This window comes from Ascaphus truei, unplaced genomic scaffold (genome assembly GCF_040206685.1).
Source record: "Ascaphus truei isolate aAscTru1 unplaced genomic scaffold, aAscTru1.hap1 HAP1_SCAFFOLD_1838, whole genome shotgun sequence".
NCBI classification, from domain to species: domain Eukaryota; kingdom Metazoa; phylum Chordata; class Amphibia; order Anura; family Ascaphidae; genus Ascaphus; species Ascaphus truei.
Window position 1 is genome coordinate 1 of NW_027454740.1, and position 21,601 is coordinate 21,601.

General features: G+C 58.5%; 1 protein-coding gene across 1 annotated transcript in view; it reads right to left on the reverse strand.

The window, feature by feature from the left end:
* Positions 1 to 1,169: 1,169 nt before the first annotated feature.
* The window catches only part of LOC142476978 (E3 ubiquitin-protein ligase RNF167-like), a gene marked incomplete at its 3' end in the record, with an annotated part of 58,783 nt that continues 38,351 nt past the window's right edge, over positions 1,170 to 21,601 (reverse strand). The window contains exons 5-6 of the mRNA XM_075582045.1: positions 10,677 to 10,764; positions 1,170 to 1,260 (exon numbers count right to left, since the gene is read on the reverse strand). Coding sequence (XP_075438160.1) covers positions 1,170 to 1,260; positions 10,677 to 10,764 — 179 coding nt within the window. The remainder of the gene's footprint in view (positions 1,261 to 10,676; positions 10,765 to 21,601) is intronic.

The window sequence follows — 21,601 nt, forward strand, 5'->3', positions numbered from 1 at the left end:
TTGAATCATTGATCCCAGGGGAAGGGGGGTGGGGGGGGGGGTAAATCATTGATCCCAGAGGAAGGGGGGTGGGGGGGGGGTGAATCATTGATGCCAGGGGAAGGGGGGGTGGGGGGGGGTGAATCATTGATCCCAGGGGAAGGGGGGGGTAAATCATTGATCCCAGGGGAAGAGGGGAGGGGGCGGGGTGGGGAGGGGGTGAATCATTGATCCCAGGGGAAGGGGGGGTGGGGGGGTGTGAATCATTGATCCCAGGGGAAGGGGGGTGGGGTGGGTGTGAATCATTGATCCCAGGGGAAGGGGGTGGGGAGGAGGTGAATCATTGATCCCAGTGGAAGGGGGAGGGGGGGGGTGAATCATTGATCCCAGGGGAAGGGGGGGTGGGGGGTGTGAATCATTGATCCCAGGGGAAGGGGTGGTGGGGGGGGGGGGTGTGAATCATTGATCCCAGGGGAAGGGGGGTGGGGGGGGGTGAATCATTGATCCCAGGGGAAGGGGGGGTAGGGGGGGTGAATCATTGATCCCAGGGGAAGGGGGGAGGGGGGGTGTGAATCATTGATCCCAGGGGAAGGGGGTGTGGGGGGGTGAATCCTTGACCCCAGGGGAAGGGGGGAGGGGGGGTGTGAATCATTGATCCCAGGGGAAGGGGGGTGGGGGGGTGTGAATCATTGATCCCAGGGGAAGGGGGTGTGGGGGGGGTGTATCCTTGACCCCAGGGGAAGGGGGGAGGGGGGGTGTGAATCATTGATCCCAGGGGAAGGGGGGGTGGGGGGGGGGTGAATCATTGATCCCAGGGGAAGGGGGGGTAGGGGGGGGCGAATCATTGATCCCAGGGGAAGGGGGGAGGGGGTGTGTGAATCATTGATCCCAGGGGAAGGGGGTGTGGGGGGGGGTGAATCCTTGACCCCAGGGGAAGGGGGGAGGGGGGGGTGTGAATCATTGACCCCAGGGGAAGGGGGGGTAGGGGGGGGTGAATCATTGATCCCAGGGGAAGGGGGGTGGGGGGGTGTGAATCATTGATCCCAGGGGAAGGGGGTGTGGGGGGGGTGAATCCTTGACCCCAGGGGAAGGGGGGAGGGGGGAGGGGTGAATCATTGACCCCAGGGGAAGGGGGGGAGGGGGGTGTGAATCATTGACCCCAGGGGAGGGGGGGTGTGGGGTTTGCTTACTTCTGGTAGTAGGAATACGTGTTGCGCAGCGACTCACTGGAAGATTCCCCAATAAACACAGAGGGGATAATTATCCGATTCCTGGTGTGCTCTGAGAGAGAGGGGGAGAGGAAAGAGACAAGGGGGGGGGGAAGAGGGAAAGAGACAAGGGGGGGGGAGAGGGAAAGAGACAAGGGGGGGGAGAGGGAAAGAGACAAGGGGGGAGGGGGAGAGGGAAAGAGACAAGGGGAGAGAACGAGAGATGGGGGAGAGAGAAGAGAGATGGGGGAAGGAGAACGAGAGATGGGGAGAGAGAGAACGAGAGATGGGGGAGAGAACGAGAGATGGGGGGAGGAGAACGAGAGATGGGGAAGGAGAACGAGAGATGGGGAAGGAGAACGAGAGATGGGGGAGAGAACGAGAGATGGGGGGAGGAGAACGAGAGATGGGGAAGGAGAACGAGAGATGGGGAGAGAACGAGAGATGGGGGGAGGAGAACGAGAGATGGGGGAGAGAACGAGAGATGGGGGAGGAGAACGAGAGATGGGGAGAGAACGAGAGATGGGGGAGAGAACGAGAGATGGAGGAAGGAGAATGAGAGATGGGGAGAGAGAGAACGAGAGACGGGGGAGAGGACGAGAGATGGGGGGAGGAGAACGAGATGGGGAGAGAACGAGAGATGGGGGAGGAGAACGAGAGATGGGGAGAGAACAAGAGATGGGGGGAGGAGAACGAGAGATGGGGAGAGAGAGAACGAGAGATGGGGGAGAGAACGAGAGATGGGGGGAGGAGAACGAGAGATGGGGGAAGGAGAACAAGAGATGGGGGAGAGAACGAGAGATGGGGGAGAGAACGAGAGATGGGGGAAGGAGAACGAGAGATGGGGGGAGAGAACGAGAGATGGGGGAGAGAACGAGAGATGGGGGAAGGAGAACGAGAGATGGGGGGGAGGAGAACAAGAGATGGGGGAGAGAACGAGAGATGGGGAAGGAGAACGAGAGATGGGGGAGAGAACGAGAGATGGGGGAAGGAGAACGAGAGATGGGGGAGAGAACGAGATATGGGGGAGGAGAACGAGAGATGGGGGAGAGAACGAGAGATGGGGGAAGGAGAACGAGAGATGGGGGGAGAGAGAACAAGAGATGGGGGGAGGAGAACGAGAGATGGGGAGAGAGAGAACGAGAGATCGGGGAGAGGACGAGAGATGGGGGGAGGAGAACGAGATGGGGAGAGAACAAGAGATGGGGGAGGAGAACGAGAGATGGGGAAGGAGAACGAGAGATGGGGAGAGAGAGAACGAGAGATGGGGGAGAGGACGAGAGATGGGGGGAGGAGAACGAGATGGGGAGAGAACGAGATGGGGGAGGAGAACGAGAGATGGGGAGAGAACGAGAGATGGGGGAGGAGAACGAGAGATGGGGAGAGAGAGAACGAGAGATGGGGGAGAGAACGAGAGATGGGGGAGAGAACGAGAGATGGGGGGAGGAGAACGAGAGATGGGGGAAGGAGAACAAGAGATGGGGGAGAGAACGAGAGATGGGGGAGAGAACGAGAGATGGGGGAAGGAGAACGAGAGATGGGGGGAGAGAACGAGAGATGGGGGAGAGAACGAGAGATGGGGGAATGAGAACGAGAGATGGGGGGGAGGAGAACAAGAGATGGGGGAGAGAACGAGAGATGGGGAAGGAGAACGAGAGATGGGGGAGAGAACGAGAGATGGGGGAGAGAACGAGAGATGGGGGAAGGAGAACGAGAGATGGGGGAGAGAACGAGATATGGGGAGGAGAACGAGAGATGGGGGAGAGAACGAGAGATGGGGGAAGGAGAATGAGAGATGGGGGGAGAGAGAACAAGAGATGGGGGGAGGAGAACGAGAGATGGGGAGAGAGAACGAGAGATGGGGAAGGAGAACGAGAGATGGGGGAGAGAACGAGAGATGGGGGAAGGAGAACGAGAGATGGGGAGGAGAACGAGAGATGGGGGAAGGAGAACGAGGGATGGGGGGAGGAGAACGAGAGATGGGGAGAGAGAACGAGAGATGGGGGAGAGAACGAGAGATGGGGGAAGGAGAACGAGAGATGGGGAGAGAGAACGAGAGATGGGGGAGAGAACAAGAGATGGGGAAGGAGAGAACGAGATATGGGGGAGAGAACGAGAGATGGGGGAGGAGAACGAGGGATGGGGGGAGGAGAACGAGAGATGGGGAGAGAGAACGAGAGATGGGGGAAGGAGAACGAGAGATGGGGGAAGGAGAACGAGGGATGGGGGGAGGAGAACGAGAGATGGGGAGAGAGAACGAGAGATGGGGGAAGGAGAACGAGAGATGGGGAAGGAGAAGGAGAGATGGGGAGAGAATGAGAGATGGGGGAGAGAACGAGAGATGGGGGAGAGAACGAGAGATGGGGGAGAGAACGAGAGATGGGGAAGGAGAACGAGAGATGGGGGGAGGAGAACAAGAGATGGGGGAGAGAACGAGAGATGGGGGAAGGAGAACGAGAGATGGGGGAGAGAACGAGATATGGGGGAGGAGAACGAGAGATGGGGAGAGAACGAGAGATGGGGGGAGGAGAACGAGAGATGGGGAGGAGAACGAGAGATGGGGGACGGAGAACGAGGGATGGGGGGAGGAGAACGAGAGATGGGGAGAGAGAACGAGAGATGGGGGAGAGAACGAGAGAAGGGGGAAGGAGAACGAGAGATGGGGGGAGAGAGAATGAGAGATGGGGGAGAGAACGAGAGATGGGGGAAGGAGAACGAGAGATGGGGAGAGAGAACGAGAGATGGGGGAAGGAGAACGAGAGATGGGGAGAGAGAACGAGAGATGGGGGAGAGAACAAGAGATGGGGAAGGAGAGATGGGGAAGGAGAAGGAGAGATGGGGGAGAGAACAAGAGATAGGGGAGAGAACGAGAGATGGGGGAGGAGAACGAGAGATGGGGGGAGGAGAACAAGAGATGGGGGGAGGAGAACGAGAGATGGGGGAGAGAACGAGAGATGGGGGGAGGAGAACGAAAGATGGGGGAGGAGAACGAGAGATGGGGGAGAGGAGAACGAGAGATGGGGGGGAGGAGAACGAGAGATGGGGGAGAGAACGAGAGATGGAGGAAGGAGAACGAGAGATGGGGAGAGAACGAAAGATGGGGAGGAGAACGAGAGATGGGGGAGGAGAACGAGAGATGGCGGGAGGAGAACGAGAGATGGGGGAGGAGAACGAGAGATGGGGAGGAGAACGAGAGATGGGGGAAGGAGAACGAGGGATGGGGGGAGGAGAACGAGAGATGGGGAGAGAGAACGAGAGATGGGGGAGACAACGAGAGATGGGGGAAGGAGAACGAGAGATGGGGAGAGAGAACGAGAGATGGGGAAGGAGAACGAGAGATGGGGAGAGAGAACGAGAGATGGGGGAGAGAACGAGAGATGGGGAAGGAGAGATGGGGGAAGGAGAAGGAGAGATGGGGGAGAGAACGAGAGATGGGGGAGAGAACGAGAGATGGGGGAGAGAACGAGAGATGGGGAAGGAGAACGAGAGATGAGGGGAGGAGAACAAGAGATGAGGGAGAGAACGAGAGATGGGGAAGGAGAACGAGAGATGGGGGAGAGAACGAGAGATGGGGGAAGGAGAACGAGAGACGGGGGAGAGAACGAGATATGGGGGAGGAGAACGAGAGATGGGGGAGAGAACGAGAGATGGGGGTAGGAGAACGAGAGATGGGGAGGAGAACGAGAGATTGGGGAAGGAGAACGAGGGATGGGGGGAGGAGAACGAGAGATGGGGAGAGAGAACGAGAGATGGGGGAGAGAACGAGAGATGGGGGAAGGAGAACGAGAGATGGGGAGAGAGAACGAGAGATGGGGAAGGAGAACGAGAGATGGGGAGAGAGAACGAGAGATGGGGGAGAGAACGAGAGATGGGGAAGGAGAGATGGGGGAAGGAGAAGGAGAGATGGGGGGAGAGAACGAGAGATGGGGGAGAGAACGAGAGATGGGGGAGAGAACGAGAGATGGGGGAGAGAACGAGAGATGGGGGAGAGAACGAGAGATGGGGAAGGAGAACGAGAGATGGGGGAGAGAATGAGAGATGGGGGAAGGAGAACGAGAGATGGGGAGGAGAACGAGAGATGGGGGAAGGAGAACGAGAGATGGGGGAGAGAACGAGAGATGGGGGAAGGAGAACGAGAGATGGGGGAGAGAACGAGAGATGGGGGAGAGAACGAGAGATGGGGGAGAGAACGAGAGATGGGGAAGGAGAACGAGAGATGGGGAGAGAATGAGAGATGGGGGAAGGAGAACGAGAGATGGGGAGGAGAACGAGAGATGGGGGAAGGAGAACGAGAGATGGGGGAGAGAACGAGAGATGGGGGAGGAGAACAAGAGATGGGGTAAGGAGAACGAGAGATGGGGGGGAGGAGAACGAGAGATGGGGGGGGAGGAGAACGAGAGATGGGGAGAGAACGAGAGATGGAGGAAGGAGAACGAGAGATGGGGAGAGAACGAAAGATGGGGAGGAGAACGAGAGATGGGGGAGGAGAACGAGAGATGGGGAGGAGAACAAGAGATGGAGGAGAACGAGAGATGGGGAGAGAACGAGAGATGGGGGAGGAGAACGAGAGATGGGGAAGGAGAACGAGAGATGGGGAAGGAGAACGAGAGATGGGGAAGGAGAACGAGAGATGGGGAAGGAGAACGAGAGATGGGGAAGGAGAACGAGAGATGGGGGAGAGAACGAGAGATGGGGGAGAGAACGAGAGATGGGGGAGAGAACGAGAGATGGGGGAGAGAACGAGAGATGGGGGAGAGAACGAGAGATGGGGGAGAGAACAAGAGATGGGGGAGAGAACGAGAGATGGAGGAGAATGAGAGATTGGGAAAGAACAAGAGATGGGGAGAGAACGAGAGATGGGGAGAGAACGAGAGATGGGGGAAGGAGAACGAGAGATGGGGGAGGAGAACGAGAGATGGGGGAAGGAGAACGAGAGATGGGGAAGGAGAACGAGAGATGGGGAAGGAGAACGAGAGATGGGGAAGGAGAACGAGTGATGGGGAAGGAGAACGAGAGATGGGGGAGAGAACGAGAGATGGGGAGAGAACGAGAGATAGGGGAGAGAACGAGAGATGGGGGAGAGAACGAGAGATGGGGGAGGAGAACGAGAGATGGGGGAGGAGAACGAGAGATGGGGGAGGAGAACGAGAGATGGGGGAGGAGAACGAGAGATGGGGGAGGAGAACGAGAGATGGGGGAGAGAACGAGAGATGGGGGAGAGAACGAGAGATGGGGGAGAGAACGAGAGATGGGGGGAGGAGAACGAGAGATGGGGGAGGAGAACGAGAGATGGGGAAGGAGAACGAGAGATGGGGGGGAGGAGAATGAGAGATGGGGGAGAGAACGAGAGATGGAGGAAGGAGAACGAGAGATGGGGAGAGAACGAAAGATGGGGAGGAGATCGAGAGATGGGGGAGGAGAACGAGAGATGGCGGGAGGAGAACGAGAGATGGGGGAGGAGAACGAGAGATGGAGGAGGAGAACGAGAGATGGGGAGAGAATGAGAGATGGGGGAGGTGAACGAGAGATGGGGGAGAGAACGAGAGATGGGGGAGAGAACGAGAGATGGGGAGAGAACGAGAGATGGAGGAAGGAGAACGAGATATGTGGGAGAGAACAAGAGATGGGGGAGGAGAACGAGAGATGGGGGAGAGAACGAGAGATGGGGGGAGAGAACGAGAGATGGGGGGAGGAGAACGAGAGATGGGGAGAGAACGAGAGATGGGGGAGAGAACGAGAGATGGGGGAGAGAACGAGAGATGGGGGGAGGAGAAGGAGAGATGGGGGAGGAGAACAAGAGATAGGGGAAGAAGAACGAGAGATGGGGGGAGAGAGAAGAGATGGGGGGAGGAGAACAAGAGATGGGGGGAGGAGATCGAGAGATGGGGAGAGAACGAGAGATGGGGAGAGAACGAGAGATGAGGGAGAGAACGAGAGATGGGGGGAGAGAACGAGAGATGGGGGAGAGAACGAGAGATGGCGGAAGGAGAACGAGAGATGGGGGAAGGAGAACGAGAGATGGGGGAGAGAACGAGAGATGGAGGAGAACGAGAGATGGGGAAGGAGAACGAGTGATGGGGGAGAGAACGAGAGATGGGGGGGAGAGAACGAGAGATGGGGGAGAGAACGAGAGATGGGGGAAGGAGAACGAGAGATGGGGGAAGGAGAACGAGAGATGGGGAGAGAACGAGAGATGGGGAGAGAACGAGAGATGGGTGAGAGAACGAGAGATGGGGGAGAGAACGAGAGATGGGGGGAGAGAACGAGAGATGGGGGAGAGAACGAGAGATGGGGGAAGGAGAACGAGAGATGGGGGAAGGAGAACGAGAGATGGGGAGAGAACGAGAGATGGGGAGAGAACGAGAGATGGGGAAGGAGAACGAGAGATGGGGGAAGGAGAACGAGAGATGGGGGAGAGAACGAGAGATGGGGGAGAGAACGAGAGATGGGGGAGAGAACGAGAGATAGGGGAGGGAGAGGAGATGGAGAAAGAAGGAGAAAGGGAGGGGGGAAGGAAAAAGAGGGGAAGAGAGAGAGAGGGAGGGGAAGAGAGGGAGGCGGGAAAAAGAGGAGGAGGGAGGAGGGAAAAAGGGGGGGAAGAAGGGAAGGGAGGGGGGAGAGAGTAGAGGGAAGAGAGAGAGAAGAGGGGGGGAGAGAGAGAAGGGGGAGAGATAGAAGGGGGTAGAGAGAGAAGGGGGGGAGAGAGAGAGGAGAAGGAGGATGGGAGGGAGAGAGAAACCGAGGGGGGGGGGGGGAGATGAAGGGGGGAAGAGAGCGGGAGACGGGTGTTAAAAATGGCAGCTGAAGTATGATATGGCTGAGGTTTTGGACGGGGTATATAGGCGGAGGTTTTGAACGGGGTATATAGGTGGAGGTTTTGGATGGGGTATATAGGTGGAGGTTTTGGACGGGGTATATAGGTGGAGGTTTTGGGTGGGGTATATAGGTAGAGGTTTTGGACGGGGTTTATAGGGGGAGGTTTTGGATGGGGTATAAAGGGGGAGGTTTTGGACGGGGTATATAGGTGGAGGTTTTGGACGGGGTATATAGGTGGAGGTTTTGGACGGGGTATATAGGCGGAGGTTTTTGACGGGGAATATAGGCGGAGCTTTTGGACGGGGTATAGATTGGGAGATTTGGGTAGGGTATATAGGTGGAGATTATGGACGGGGTATATAGGCGGAGATTTTGGGTAGGGTATATAGGTGGAGGTTTTGGACGGGGTATATAGGCGGAGGTTTTGGACGGGGTATATAGGCGGAGGTTTTGGGCGGGGTATATAGGCGGAGGTTTTGGACGGCGTATATAGGGGGAGGTTTTGGACGGGGTATATAGGCGGAGGTTTTGGACGGGGTATATAGGCGGAGGTTTTGGACGGGGTATATAGGCGGAGGTTTTGGACGGGGTATATAGGCGGAGATTGTGGACGGGGTATATAGGTGGAGGTTTTGGACGGGGTATATAGGGGGAGGTTTTGGACGGGGTATATAAGGGGAGGTTTTGGACGGGGATCATAGGGGGAGGTTTTGGACGGGTTATATAGGGGAGGTTTTGGACGGGGTATATAGGGGGAGGTTTTGGACAGGGTATATAGGGGGAGGTTTTGGACGGGGTATATAGGGGGAGGTTTTGGACGGGGTATATAGGGGGAGGTTTTGGACGGGGTATATAGGGGGAGGTTTTGGACGGGGTATATAGGGGGAGGTTTTGGACGGGGCATATAGGGGGAAGTTTTGGACGGGGCATATAGGGGGAGGTTTTGGACGGGGCATATAGGGGGAGGTTTTGGACGGGGCATATAGGGGGAGGTTTTGGACGGGGTATATAGGCGGAGGTTTTGGACGGGGCATATAGGGGGAGGTTTTGGACGGGGTATATAGGGGGAGGTTTTGGACGGGGTATATAGGCGGAGGTTTTGGACGGGGTATATAGGCGGTGGTTTTGGACGGGGTATAAAGGCGGAGGTTTTGGGTGGGGTATATAGGCGGAGGTTTTGGACGGGGTATATAGGCGGAGGTTTTGGACGGGGTATATAGGCGGAGGTTTTGGACGGGGTATATAGGCGGAGGTTTTGGACGGGGTATATAGGGGGAGGTTTTGGACGGGGTATATAGGCGGAGGTTTTGGACGGGGTATATAGGCGGAGGTTTTGGACGGGGTATATAGGCGGAGGTTTTGGACGGGGTATATAGGCGGTGGTTTTGGACGGGGTATATAGGCGGAGGTTTTGGATGGGGTATATAGGGGGAGGTTTTGGACGGGGCATATAGGGGGAGGTTTTGGACGGGGCATATAGGGGGAGGTTTTGGACGGGGTATATAGGGGAAGGTTTTGGACGGGGCATATAGGGGGAGGTTTTGGACGGGGTATATAGGCGGAGGTTTTGGACGGGGTATATAGGCGGAGGTTTTGGACGGGGTATATAGGCGGTGGTTTTGGACGGGGTAAATAGGCGGAGGTTTTGGACGGGGTATATAGGCGGAGGTTTTGGACGGGGTATATAGGCGGAGGTTTTGGACGGGGTATATAGGGGGAGGTTTTGGACGGGGTATATAGGCGGAGGTTTTGGATGGGGAATATAGGCAGAGGTTTTGGACGGGGTATATAGGCGGAGGTTTTGGACGGGCTATATAGGCGGAGGTTTTGGACGGGGTATATAGGCGGAGGTTTTGGACGGGGTATATAGGCGGAGGTTTTGGACGGGGTATATAGGCGGAGGTTTTGGACGGGGTATATAAGGCGGTGGTTTTGGACGGGGTAAATAGGCGGAGGTTTTGGACGGGGTATATAGGCGGAGGTTTTGGACGGGGTATATAGGCGGAGGTTTTGGACGGGGTATATAGGCGGAGGTTTTGGACGGGGTATATAGGGGGAGGTTTTGGACGGGGTATATAGGCGGAGGTTTTGGATGGGGAATATAGGCGGAGGTTTTGGACGGGGTATATAGGGGGAGGTTTTGGACGGGGTATATAGGCGGAGGTTTTGGACGGGGTATATAGGCGGAGGTTTTGGACGGGCTATATAGGCGGAGGTTTTGGACGGGGTATATAGGCGGAGGTTTTGGACGGGGTATATAGGCGGAGGTTTTGGACGGGCTATATAGGCGGAGGTTTTGGACGGGGTATATAGGCGGAGGTTTTGGACGGGGTATATAGGCGGAGGTTTTGGACGGGGTATATAGGCGGAGGTTTTGGACGGGGTATATAGGCGGAGGTTTTGGACGGGGTATATAGGCGGAGGTTTTGGACGGGGTATATAGGCGGAGGTTTTGGACGGGGTATATAGGCGGAGGTTTTGGACGTGGTATATAGGCGGAGGTTTTGGACGGGGTATATAGGCGGAGGTTTTGGACGGGGTATATAGGCGGAGGTTTTGGACGGGGTATATAGGCGGAGGTTTTGGACGGGGTATATAGGCGGAGGTTTTGGACGGGGTATATAGGCGGTGGTTTTGGACGGGGTATATAGGCGGACGCCTTATTGTTTCTACCATCATTCCAAACCATGTTCAGCAGCTTCTCAGAATTCACGTTGTATACAATAGCAGCTTGGTATCCAGACAGCTGTGCATGAAGGATCTATAGGGGGATAGTGAAGTCACAACTGTCACTGTGTCACCCTGCGGGGGGAGGGACAGTCTCATAGCTCCCTTCTGTCTGTCACTGTGTCACCCTGCGGGGGAGGGACAGACTCATAGCTCCCTTCTGTCTGTGTCACTGTGTCACCCTGCGGGGGGAGGGACAGTCTCATAGCTCCCTTCTGTCTGTCACTGTGTCACCCTGCGGGGGAGGGACAGACTCATAGCTCCCTTCTGTCTGTGTCACTGTGTCACCCTGCAGGGGGAGGGACAGACTCATAGCTCCCTTCTGTCTGTGTCACTGTGTCACCCTGCGGGGGAGGGACAGGCTCATAGCTCCCTTCTGTCTGTGTCACCCTGCGGGGTGAGGGACAGTCTCATAGCTCCCTTCTGTCTGTGTCACTGTGTCACCCTGCGGGGTGAGGGACAGTCTCATAGCTCCCTTCTGTCTGTGTCACTGTGTCACCCTGTGGGGGGAGACACAGTCTCATAGCTCCCTTCTGTCTGTGTCACTGTGTCACCCTGCGGGGGGAGGGACAGTCTCATAGCTCCCTTCTGTCTGTGTCACTGTGTCACCCTGCAGGGGAGGGACAGGCTCATAGCTCCCTGCTGTCTGTGTCACTGTGTCACCCTGCGGGGGGAGGGACAGTCTCATAGCTCCCTTCTGTCTGTGTCACTGTGTCACCCTGCGGGGGAGGGACAGACTCATAGCTCCCTTCTGTCTGTGTCACTGTCACCCTGCGGAGGGAGGGACAGTCTCATAGCTCCCTTCTGTCTGTGTCACTGTGTCACCCTGCGGGGGGAGGGACAGTCTCATAGCTCCCTTCTGTCTGTCACTGTGTCACCCTGCGGGGGAGGGACAGACTCATAGCTCCCTTCTGTCTGTGTCACTGTGTCACCCTGCAGGGGGAGGGACAGACTCATAGCTCCCTTCTGTCTGTGTCACTGTGTCACCCTGCGGGGGAGGGACAGGCTCATAGCTCCCTTCTGTCTGTGTCACCCTGCGGGGGGAGGGACAGTCTCATAGCTCCCTTCTGTCTGTGTCACTGTGTCACCCTGCGGGGTGAGGGACAGTCTCATAGCTCCCTTCTGTCTGTGTCACTGTGTCACCCTGTGGGGGGAGACACAGTCTCATAGCTCCCTTCTGTCTGTGTCACTGTGTCACCCTGCGGGGGGAGGGACAGTCTCATAGCTCCCTTCTGTCTGTGTCACTGTGTCACCCTGCAGGGGAGGGACAGGCTCATAGCTCCCTGCTGTCTGTGTCACTGTGTCACCCTGCGGGGGGAGGGACAGTCTCATAGCTCCCTTCTGTCTGTGTCACTGTGTCACCCTGCGGGGGAGGGACAGACTCATAGCTCCCTTCTGTCTGTGTCACTGTCACCCTGCGGAGGGAGGGACAGTCTCATAGCTCCCTTCTGTCTGTGTCACTGTGTCACCCTGCGGGGGGAGGGACAGTCTCATAGCTCCCTTCTGTCTGTCACTGTGTCACCCTGCGGGGGAGGGACAGACTCATAGCTCCCTTCTGTCTGTGTCACTGTGTCACCCTGCAGGGGGAGGGACAGACTCATAGCTCCCTTCTGTCTGTGTCACTGTGTCACCCTGCGGGGGAGGGACAGGCTCATAGCTCCCTTCTGTCTGTGTCACCCTGCGGGGGGAGGGACAGTCTCATAGCTCCCTTCTGTCTGTGTCACTGTGTCACCCTGCGGGGTGAGGGACAGTCTCATAGCTCCCTTCTGTCTGTGTCACTGTGTCACCCTGTGGGGGGAGACACAGTCTCATAGCTCCCTTCTGTCTGTGTCACTGTGTCACCCTGCGGGGGGAGGGACAGTCTCATAGCTCCCTTCTGTCTGTGTCACTGTGTCACCCTGCAGGGGAGGGACAGGCTCATAGCTCCCTGCTGTCTGTGTCACTGTGTCACCCTGCGGGGGGAGGGACAGTCTCATAGCTCGCTTCTGTCTGTGTCACTGTGTCACCCTGCGGGGGAGGGACAGACTCATAGCTCCCTTCTGTCTGTGTCACTGTCACCCTGCGGAGGGAGGGACAGTCTCATAGCTCCCTTCTGTCTGTGTCACTGTGTCACCCTGCGGGGGGAGGAACAGGCACATAGCTCCCTTCTGTCTGTGTCACCCTGCGGGGGGAGGGACAGACTCATAGCTCCCTTCTGTCTGTGTCACTGTGTCACCGTGTCACCCTGCGGGGGGAGGGACAGGCTCATAGCTCCCTTCTGTCTGTGTCACTGTGTCACCCTGCGGGGGGGAGGGACAGACTCATAGCTCCCTTCTGTCTGTCACTGTGTCACCCTGCGGGGGAGGGACAGGCTCATAGCTCCCTTCTGTCTGTGTCACTGTGTCACCCTGCGGGGGGAGGGACAGACTCATAGCTCCCTTCTGTCTGTGTCACTGTGTCACCGTGCGGGGGAGGAACAGGCTCATAGCTCCCTTTTGTCTGTGTCACTGTGTCACCCTGCGGGGGGAGTGACAGGCTCATAGCTCCCTTCTGTCTGTCACTGTGTCACCCTGCGGGGGGAGGGACAGACTCATAGCTCCCTTCTGTCTGTCACTGTGTCACCCTGCGGGGGAGGGACAGGCTCATAGCTCCCTTCTGTCTGTGTCACTGTGTCACCCTGCGGGGGGAGGGACAGGCTCATAGCTCCCTTCTGTCTGTGTCACTGTGTCACCCTGCGGGGGGAGGGACAGACTCATAGCTCCCTTCTGTCTGTGTCACTGTGTCACCGTGCGGGGGAGGAACAGGCTCATAGCTCCCTTTTGTCTGTGTCACTGTGTCACCCTGCGGGGGGAGTGACAGGCTCATAGCTCCCTTCTGTCTGTCACTGTGTCACCCTGCGCGGGGGAGGGACAGACTCATAGCTCCCTTCTGTCTGTGTCACTGTGTCACCCTGCGGGGGGGGACGACAGGCTCATAGCTCCCTTCTGTCTGTGTCACTGTGTCACCCTGCGGGGGGGGGGGGGGGGACAGGCTCATAGCTCCCTTCTGTCTGTCACTGTGTCACCCTGCGCGGGGGAGGGACAGACTCAAAGCTCCCTTCTGTCTGTGTCACTGTGTCACCCTGAGGGGGGAGGGACAGTCTCATAATCCCTTTTGTCTGTGTCACTGTGTCACCCTGCGGGGGGAGGGACAGGCTCATAGCTCCCTTCTGTCTGTGTCACTGTGTCACCCTGTGGGGGAGGGACAGGCTCATAGCTCCCTTCTGTCTGTGTCACTGTGTCACCCTGCGGGGGGAGGGACAGACTCATAGCTCCCTTCTGTCTGTGTCACTGTGTCACCCTGCGGGGGGAGGGACAGGCTCATAGCTCCCTTCTGTCTGTGTCACTGTGTCACCCTGCGGGGGGAGGGACAGACTCATAGCTCCCTTCTGTCTGTGTCACTGTGTCACCCTGCGGGGGGAGGGACAGACTCATAGCTCCCTTCTGTCTGTCACTGTGTCACCCTGCGGGGGAGGGACAGACTCATAGCTCCCTTCTGTCTGTGTCACTGTGTCACCCTGCGGGGGAGGGACAGTCTCATAGATCCCTTCTGTCTGTGTCACCCTGCGGGGGGAGGGACAGACTCATAGCTCCCTTCTGTCTGTGTCACTGTGTCACCCTGCGGGGGGAGGGACAGGCTCATAGCTCCCTTCTGTGTGTGTCACTGTGTCACCCTGCGGGGGGAGGGACAGGCTCATAGCTCCCTTCTGTCTGTGTCACTGTGTCACCCTGCGGGGGAGGGACAGGCTCATAGCTCCCTTCTGTCTGTGTCACTGTGTCACCCTTCGGGGGGAGGGACAGGTTCATAGCTCCCTTCTGTCTGTGTCACTGTGTCACCCTGCGGGGGGAGGGACAGTCTCATAGCTCCCTTCTGTCTGTGTCACTTGTGTCACCCTGCAGGGGAGGGACAGGCTCATAGCTCCCTGCTGTCTGTGTCACTGTGTCACCCTGCGGGGGGAGGGACAGTGTCATAGCTCCCTTCTGTCTGTGTCACTGTGTCACCCTGCGGGGGAGGACAGACTCATAGCTCCCTTCTGTCTGTGTCACTGTCACCCTGCGGAGGGAGGGACAGTCTCATAGCTCCCTTCTGTCTGTGTCACTGTGTCACCCTGCGGGGGGAGGGACAGGCACATAGCTCCCTTCTGTCTGTGTCACCCTGCGGGGGGAGGGACAGACTCATAGCTCCCTTCTGTCTGTGTCACTGTGTCACCGTGTCACCCTGCGGGGGGAGGGACAGGCTCATAGCTCCCTTCTGTCTGTGTCACTGTGTCACCCTGCGGGGGGAGGGACAGACTCATAGCTCCCTTCTGTCTGTCACTGTGTCACCCTGCGGGGGAGGGACAGGCTCATAGCTCCCTTCTGTCTGTGTCACTGTGTCACCCTGCGGGGGGAGGGACAGACTCATAGCTCCCTTCTGTCTGTGTCACTGTGTCACCGTGCGGGGGAGGAACAGGCTCATAGCTCCCTTTTGTCTGTGTCACTGTGTCACCCTGCGGGGGGAGTGACAGGCTCATAGCTCCCTTCTGTCTGTCACTGTGTCACCCAGCAGGGGGAGGGACAGACTCATAGCTCCCTTCTGTCTGTCACTGTGTCACCCTGCGGGGGAGGGACAGGCTCATAGCTCCCTTCTGTCTGTGTCACTGTGTCACCCTGCGGGGGGAGGGACAGGCTCATAGCTCCCTTTTGTCTGTGTCACTGTGTCACCCTGCGGGGGGAGTGACAGGCTCATAGCTCCCTTCTGTCTGTCACTGTGTCACCCTGCGCGGGGGTGGACAGACTCATAGCTCCCTTCTGTCTGTGTCACTGTGTCACCCTGCGGGGGGGGGGGGGGGGACAGGCTCATAGCTCCCTTCTGTCTGTGTCACTGTGTCACCCTGCGGGGGGGGGGGGGGGACAGGCTCATAGCTCCCTTCTGTCTGTCACTGTGTCACCCTGCGCGGGGGAGGGACAGACTCAAAGCTCCCTTCTGTCTGTGTCACTGTGTCACCCTGCGGGGGGAGGGACAGTCTCATAGCTCCCTTCTGTCTGTGTCACTGTGTCACCCTGCGGGGGAGGGACAGGCTCATAGCTCCCTTCTGTCTGTGTCACTGTGTCACCCTGCGGGGGGAGGGACAGGCTCATAGCTCCCTTTTGTCTGTGTCACTTTGTCACCCTGCGGGGGGAGGGACAGGCTCATAGCTCCCTTCTGTCTGTCACTGTGTCACCCTGCGGGGGGAGGGGCAGGCTCATAGCTCCCTTCTGTCTGTGTCACTGTGTCACCCTGCGGGGGGAGGGACAGTCTCATAGCTCCCTTCTGTCTGTCACTGTGTCACCCTGCGGGGGGAGGGACAGACTCATAGCTCCCTTCTGTCTGTGTCACTGTGTCACCCTGCAGGAGGAGGGACAGACTCATAGCTCCCTTCTGTCTGTCACTGTGTCACCCTGCGGGGGAGGGACAGACTCATAGCTCCCTTCTGTCTGTGTCACTGTGTCACCCTGCGGGGGAGGGACAGGCTCATAGCTCCCTTCTGTCTGTGTCACCCTGCGGGGGAGGGACAGTCTCATAGCTCCCTTCTGTCTGTGTCACTGTGTCACCCTGCGGGGTGAGGGACAGTCTCATAGCTCCCTTCTGTCTGTGTCACTGTGTCACCCTGTGGGGGGAGACACAGTCTCATAGCTCCCTTCTGTCTGTGTCACTGTGTCACCCTGCAGGGGAGGGACAGGCTCATAGCTCCCTGCTGTCTGTGTCACTGTGTCACCCTGCGGGGGGAGGGACAGTCTCATAGCTCCCTTCTGTCTGTGTCACTGTGTCACCCTGCGGGGGAGGGACAGACTCATAGCTCCCTTCTGTCTGTGTCACTGTCACCCTGCGGAGGGAGGGACAGTCTCATAGCTCCCTTCTGTCTGTGTCACTGTGTCACCCTGCGGGGGGAGGGACAGTCTCATAGCTCCCTTCTGTCTGTCACTGTGTCACCCTGCGGGGGAGGGACAGACTCATAGCTCCCTTCTGTCTGTGTCACTGTGTCACCCTGAAGGGGGAGGGACAGACTCATAGCTCCCTTCTGTCTGTGTCACTGTGTCACCCTGCGGGGGAGGGACAGGCTCATAGCTCCCTTCTGTCTGTGTCACCCTGCGGGGGGAGGGACAGTCTCATAGCTCCCTTCTGTCTGTGTCACTGTGTCACCCTGCGGGGTGAGGGACAGTCTCATAGCTCCCTTATGTCTGTGTCACTGTGTCACCCTGTGGGGGGAGACACAGTCTCATAGCTCCCTTCTGTCTGTGTCACTGTGTCACCCTGCGGGGGGAGGGACAGTCTCATAGCTCCCTTCTGTCTGTGTCACTGTGTCACCCTGCAGGGGAGGGACAGGCTCATAGCTCCCTGCTGTCTGTGTCACTGTGTCACCCTGCGGGGGGAGGGACAGTCTCATAGCTCGCTTCTGTCCTGTGTCACTGTGTCACCCTGCGGGGGAGGGACAGACTCATAGCTCCCTTCTGTCTGTGTCACTGTGTCACCCTGCGGGGGGAGGGACAGGCACATAGCTCCCTTCTGTCTGTGTCACTGTGTCACCCTGCGGGGGAGGGACAGACTCATAGCTCCCTTCTGTCTGTGTCACTGTCACCCTGCGGAGGGAGGGACAGTCTCATAGCTCCCTTCTGTCTGTGTCACTGTGTCACCCTGCGGGGGGAGGGACAGGCACATAGCTCCCTTCTGTCTGTGTCACCCTGCGGGGGGAGGGACAGACTCATAGCTCCCTTCTGTCTGTGTCACTGTGTCACCGTGTCACCCTGCGGGGGGAGGGACAGGCTCATAGCTCCCTTCTGTCTGTGTCACTGTGTCACCCTGCGGGGGGAGGGACAGACTCATAGCTCCCTTCTGTCTGTCACTGTGTCACCCTGCGGGGGAGGGACAGGCTCATAGCTCCCTTCTGTCTGTGTCACTGTGTCACCCTGCGGGGGGAGGGACAGACTCATAGCTCCCTTCTGTCTGTGTCACTGTGTCACCGTGCGGGGGAGGAACAGGCTCATAGCTCCCTTTTGTCTGTGTCACTGTGTCACCCTGCGGGGGGAGTGACAGGCTCATAGCTCCCTTCTGTCTGTCACTGTGTCACCCTGCGGGGGGAGGGACAGACTCATAGCTCCCTTCTGTCTGTCACTGTGTCACCCTGCGGGGGAGGGACAGGCTCATAGCTCCCTTCTGTCTGTGTCACTGTGTCACCCTGCGGGGGGAGGGACAGGCTCATAGCTCCCTTCTGTCTGTGTCACTGTGTCACCCTGCGGGGGGAGGGACAGACTCATAGCTCCCTTCTGTCTGTGTCACTGTGTCACCGTGCGGGGGAGGAACAGGCTCATAGCTCCCTTTTGTCTGTGTCACTGTGTCACCCTGCGGGGGGGAGTGACAGGCTCATAGCTCCCTTCTGTCTGTCACTGTGTCACCCTGCGCGGGGGAGGGACAGACTCATAGCTCCCTTCTGTCTGTGTCACTGTGTCACCCTGCGGGGGGGGGGGGGACAGGCTCATAGCTCCCTTCTGTCTGTGTCACGGTGTCACCCTGCGGGGGGGGGGGGGGACAGGCTCATAGCTCCCTTCTGTCTGTCACTGTGTCACCCTGCGCGGGGGAGGGACAGACTCAAAGCTCCCTTCTGTCTGTGTCACTGTGTCACCCTGCGGGGGGAGGGACAGTCTCATAGCTCCCTTCTGTCTGTGTCACTGTGTCACCCTGCGGGGGAGGGACAGGCTCATAGCTCCCTTCTGTCTGTGTCACTGTGTCACCCTGCGGGGGAGGGACAGGCTCATAGCTCCCTTCTGTCTGTGTCACTGTGTCACCCTGCGGGGGGAGGGACAGGCTCATAGCTCCCTTCTGTCTGTGTCACTGTGTCACCCTGCGGGGGGAGGGACAGGCTCATAGCTCCCTTCTGTCTGTGTCACCCTGCGGGTGGAGGGACAGACTCATAGCTCCCTTCTGTCTGTGTCACTGTGTCACCCTGCGGGGGGAGGGACAGGCTCATAGCTCCCTTCTGTCTGTGTCACCCTGCGGGGGGAGGGACAGACTCATAGCTCCCTTCTGTCTGTGTCACTGTGTCACCCTGCGGGGGAGGGACAGACTCATAGCTCCCTTCTGTCTGTGTCACTGTGTCACCCTGCGGGGGGAGTGACAGACTCATAGCTCCCTTCTGTCTGTGTCACCGTGTCACCATGCGGGGGGAGGGACAGGCTCATAGCTCCCTTCTGTCTGTGTCACTGTGTCACCCTGCGGGGGGAGGGACAGTCTCATAGCTCCCTTCTGTCTGTGTCACTGTGTCACCCTGCAGGGGAGGGACAGGCTCATAGCTCCCTGCTGTCTGTGTCACTGTGTCACCCTGCGGGGGGAGGGACAGTCTCATAGCTCCCTTCTGTCTGTGTCACTGTGTCACCCTGCGGGGGAGGGACAGACTCATAGCTCCCTTCTGTCTGTGTCACTGTCACCCTGCGGAGGGAGGGACAGTCTCATAGCTCCCTTCTGTCTGTGTCACTGTGTCACCCTGCGGGGGGAGGGACAGTCTCATAGCTCCCTTCTGTCTGTCACTGTGTCACCCTGCGGGGGAGGGACAGACTCATAGCTCCCTTCTGTCTGTGTCACTGTGTCACCCTGCAGGGGGAGGGACAGACTCATAGCTCCCTTCTGTCTGTGTCACTGTGTCACCCTGCGGGGGAGGGACAGGCTCATAGCTCCCTTCTGTCTGTGTCACCCTGCGGGGGGAGGGACAGTCTCATAGCTCCCTTCTGTCTGTGTCACTGTGTCACCCTGCGGGGTGAGGGACAGTCTCATAGCTCCCTTCTGTCTGTGTCACTGTGTCACCCTGTGGGGGGGAGACACAGTCTCATAGCTCCCTTCTGTCTGTGTCACTGTGTCACCCTGCGGGGGGAGGGACAGTCTCATAGCTCCCTTCTGTCTGTGTCACTGTGTCACCCTGCAGGGGAGGGACAGGCTCATAGCTCCCTGCTGTCTGTGTCACTGTGTCACCCTGCGGGGGGAGGGACAGTCTCATAGCTCGCTTCTGTCTGTGTCACTGTGTCACCCTGCGGGGGAGGGACAGACTCATAGCTCCCTTCTGTCTGTGTCACTGTCACCCTGCGGAGGGAGGGACAGTCTCATAGCTCCCTTCTGTCTGTGTCACTGCGTCACCCTGCGGGGGGGAGGGACAGACTCATAGCTCCCTTCTGTTTGTGTCACTGTGTCACCCTGCGGGGGAGGGACAGGCTCATAGCTCCCTTCTGTCTGTGTCACTGTGTCACCCTGCGGGGGGAGGGACAGGCACATAGCTCCCTTCTGTCTGTGTCACCCTGCGGGGGGAGGGACAGACTCATAGCTCCCTTCTGTCTGTGTCACTGTGTCACCGTGTCACCCTGCGGGGGGAGGGACAGGCTCATAGCTCCCTTCTGTCTGTGTCACTGTGTCACCCTGCGGGGGGAGGGACAGACTCATAGCTCCCTTCTGTCTGTCACTGTGTCACCCTGCGGGGGAGGGACAGGCTCATAGCTCCCTTCTGTCTGTGTCACTGTGTCACCCTGCGGGGGGAGGGACAGACTCATAGCTCCCTTCTGTCTGTGTCACTGTGTCACCCTGCGGGGGGAGGGACAGGCTCATAGCTCCCTTCTGTCTGTCACTGTGTCACCCTGCGGGGGAGGGACAGGCTCATAGCTCCCTTCTGTCTGTGTCACTGTGTCACCCTGCGGGGGGAGGGACAGGCTCATAGCTCCCTTCTGTCTGTGTCACTGTGTCACCGTGCGGGGGAGGAACAGGCTCATAGCTCCCTTTTGTCTGTGTCACTGTGTCACCCTGCGGGGGGAGTGACAGGCTCATAGCTCCCTTCTGTCTGTCACTGTGTCACCCTGCGGGGGGAGGGACAGACTCATAGCTCCTTCTGTCTGTCACTGTGTCACCCTGCGGGGGAGGGACAGGCTCATAGCTCCCTTCTGTCTGTGTCACTGTGTCACCCTGCGGGGGGAGGGACAGGCTCATAGCTCCCTTCTGTCTGTGTCACTGTGTCACCCTGCGGGGGGAGGGACAGACTCATAGCTCCCTTCTGTCTGTGTCACTGTGTCACCGTGCGGGGGAGGAACAGGCTCATAGCTCCCTTTTGTCTGTGTCACTGTGTCACCCTGCGGGGGGAGTGACAGGCTCATAGCTCCCTTCTGTCTGTCACTGTGTCACCCTGCGCGGGGGAGGGACAGACTCATAGCTCCCTTCTGTCTGTGTCACTGTGTCACCCTGCGGGGGGGGGGGACAGGCTCATAGCTCCCTTCTGTCTGTGTCACTGTGTCACCCTGCGGGGGGGGGGGGGACAGGCTCATAGCTCCCTTCTGTCTGTCACTGTGTCACCCTGTGCGGGGGAGGGACAGACTCAAAGCTCCCTTCTGTCTGTGTCACTGTGTCACCCTGCGGGGGGAGGGACAGTCTCATAGCTCCCTTCTGTCTGTGTCACTGTGTCACCCTGCGGGGGAGGGACAGGCTCATAGCTCCCTTCTGTCTGTGTCACTGTGTCACCCTGCGGGGGGAGGGACAGGCTCATAGCTCCCTTTTGTCTGTGTCACTGTGTCACCCTGCGGGGGGAGGGACAGGCTCATAGCTCCCTTCTGTCTGTCACTGTGTCACCCTGCGGGGGGGAGGGGCAGGCTCATAGCTCCCTTCTGTCTGTGTCACTGTGTCACCCTGCGGGGGAGGGACAGTCTCATAGCTCCCTTTTGTCTGTGTCACTGTGTCACCCTGCGGGGGGAGGGACAGGCTCATAGCTCCCTTCTGTCTGTGTCACTGTGTCACCCTGTGGGGGAGGGACAGGCTCATAGCTCCCTTCTGTCTGTGTCACTGTGTCACCCTGCGGGGGGAGGGACAGACTC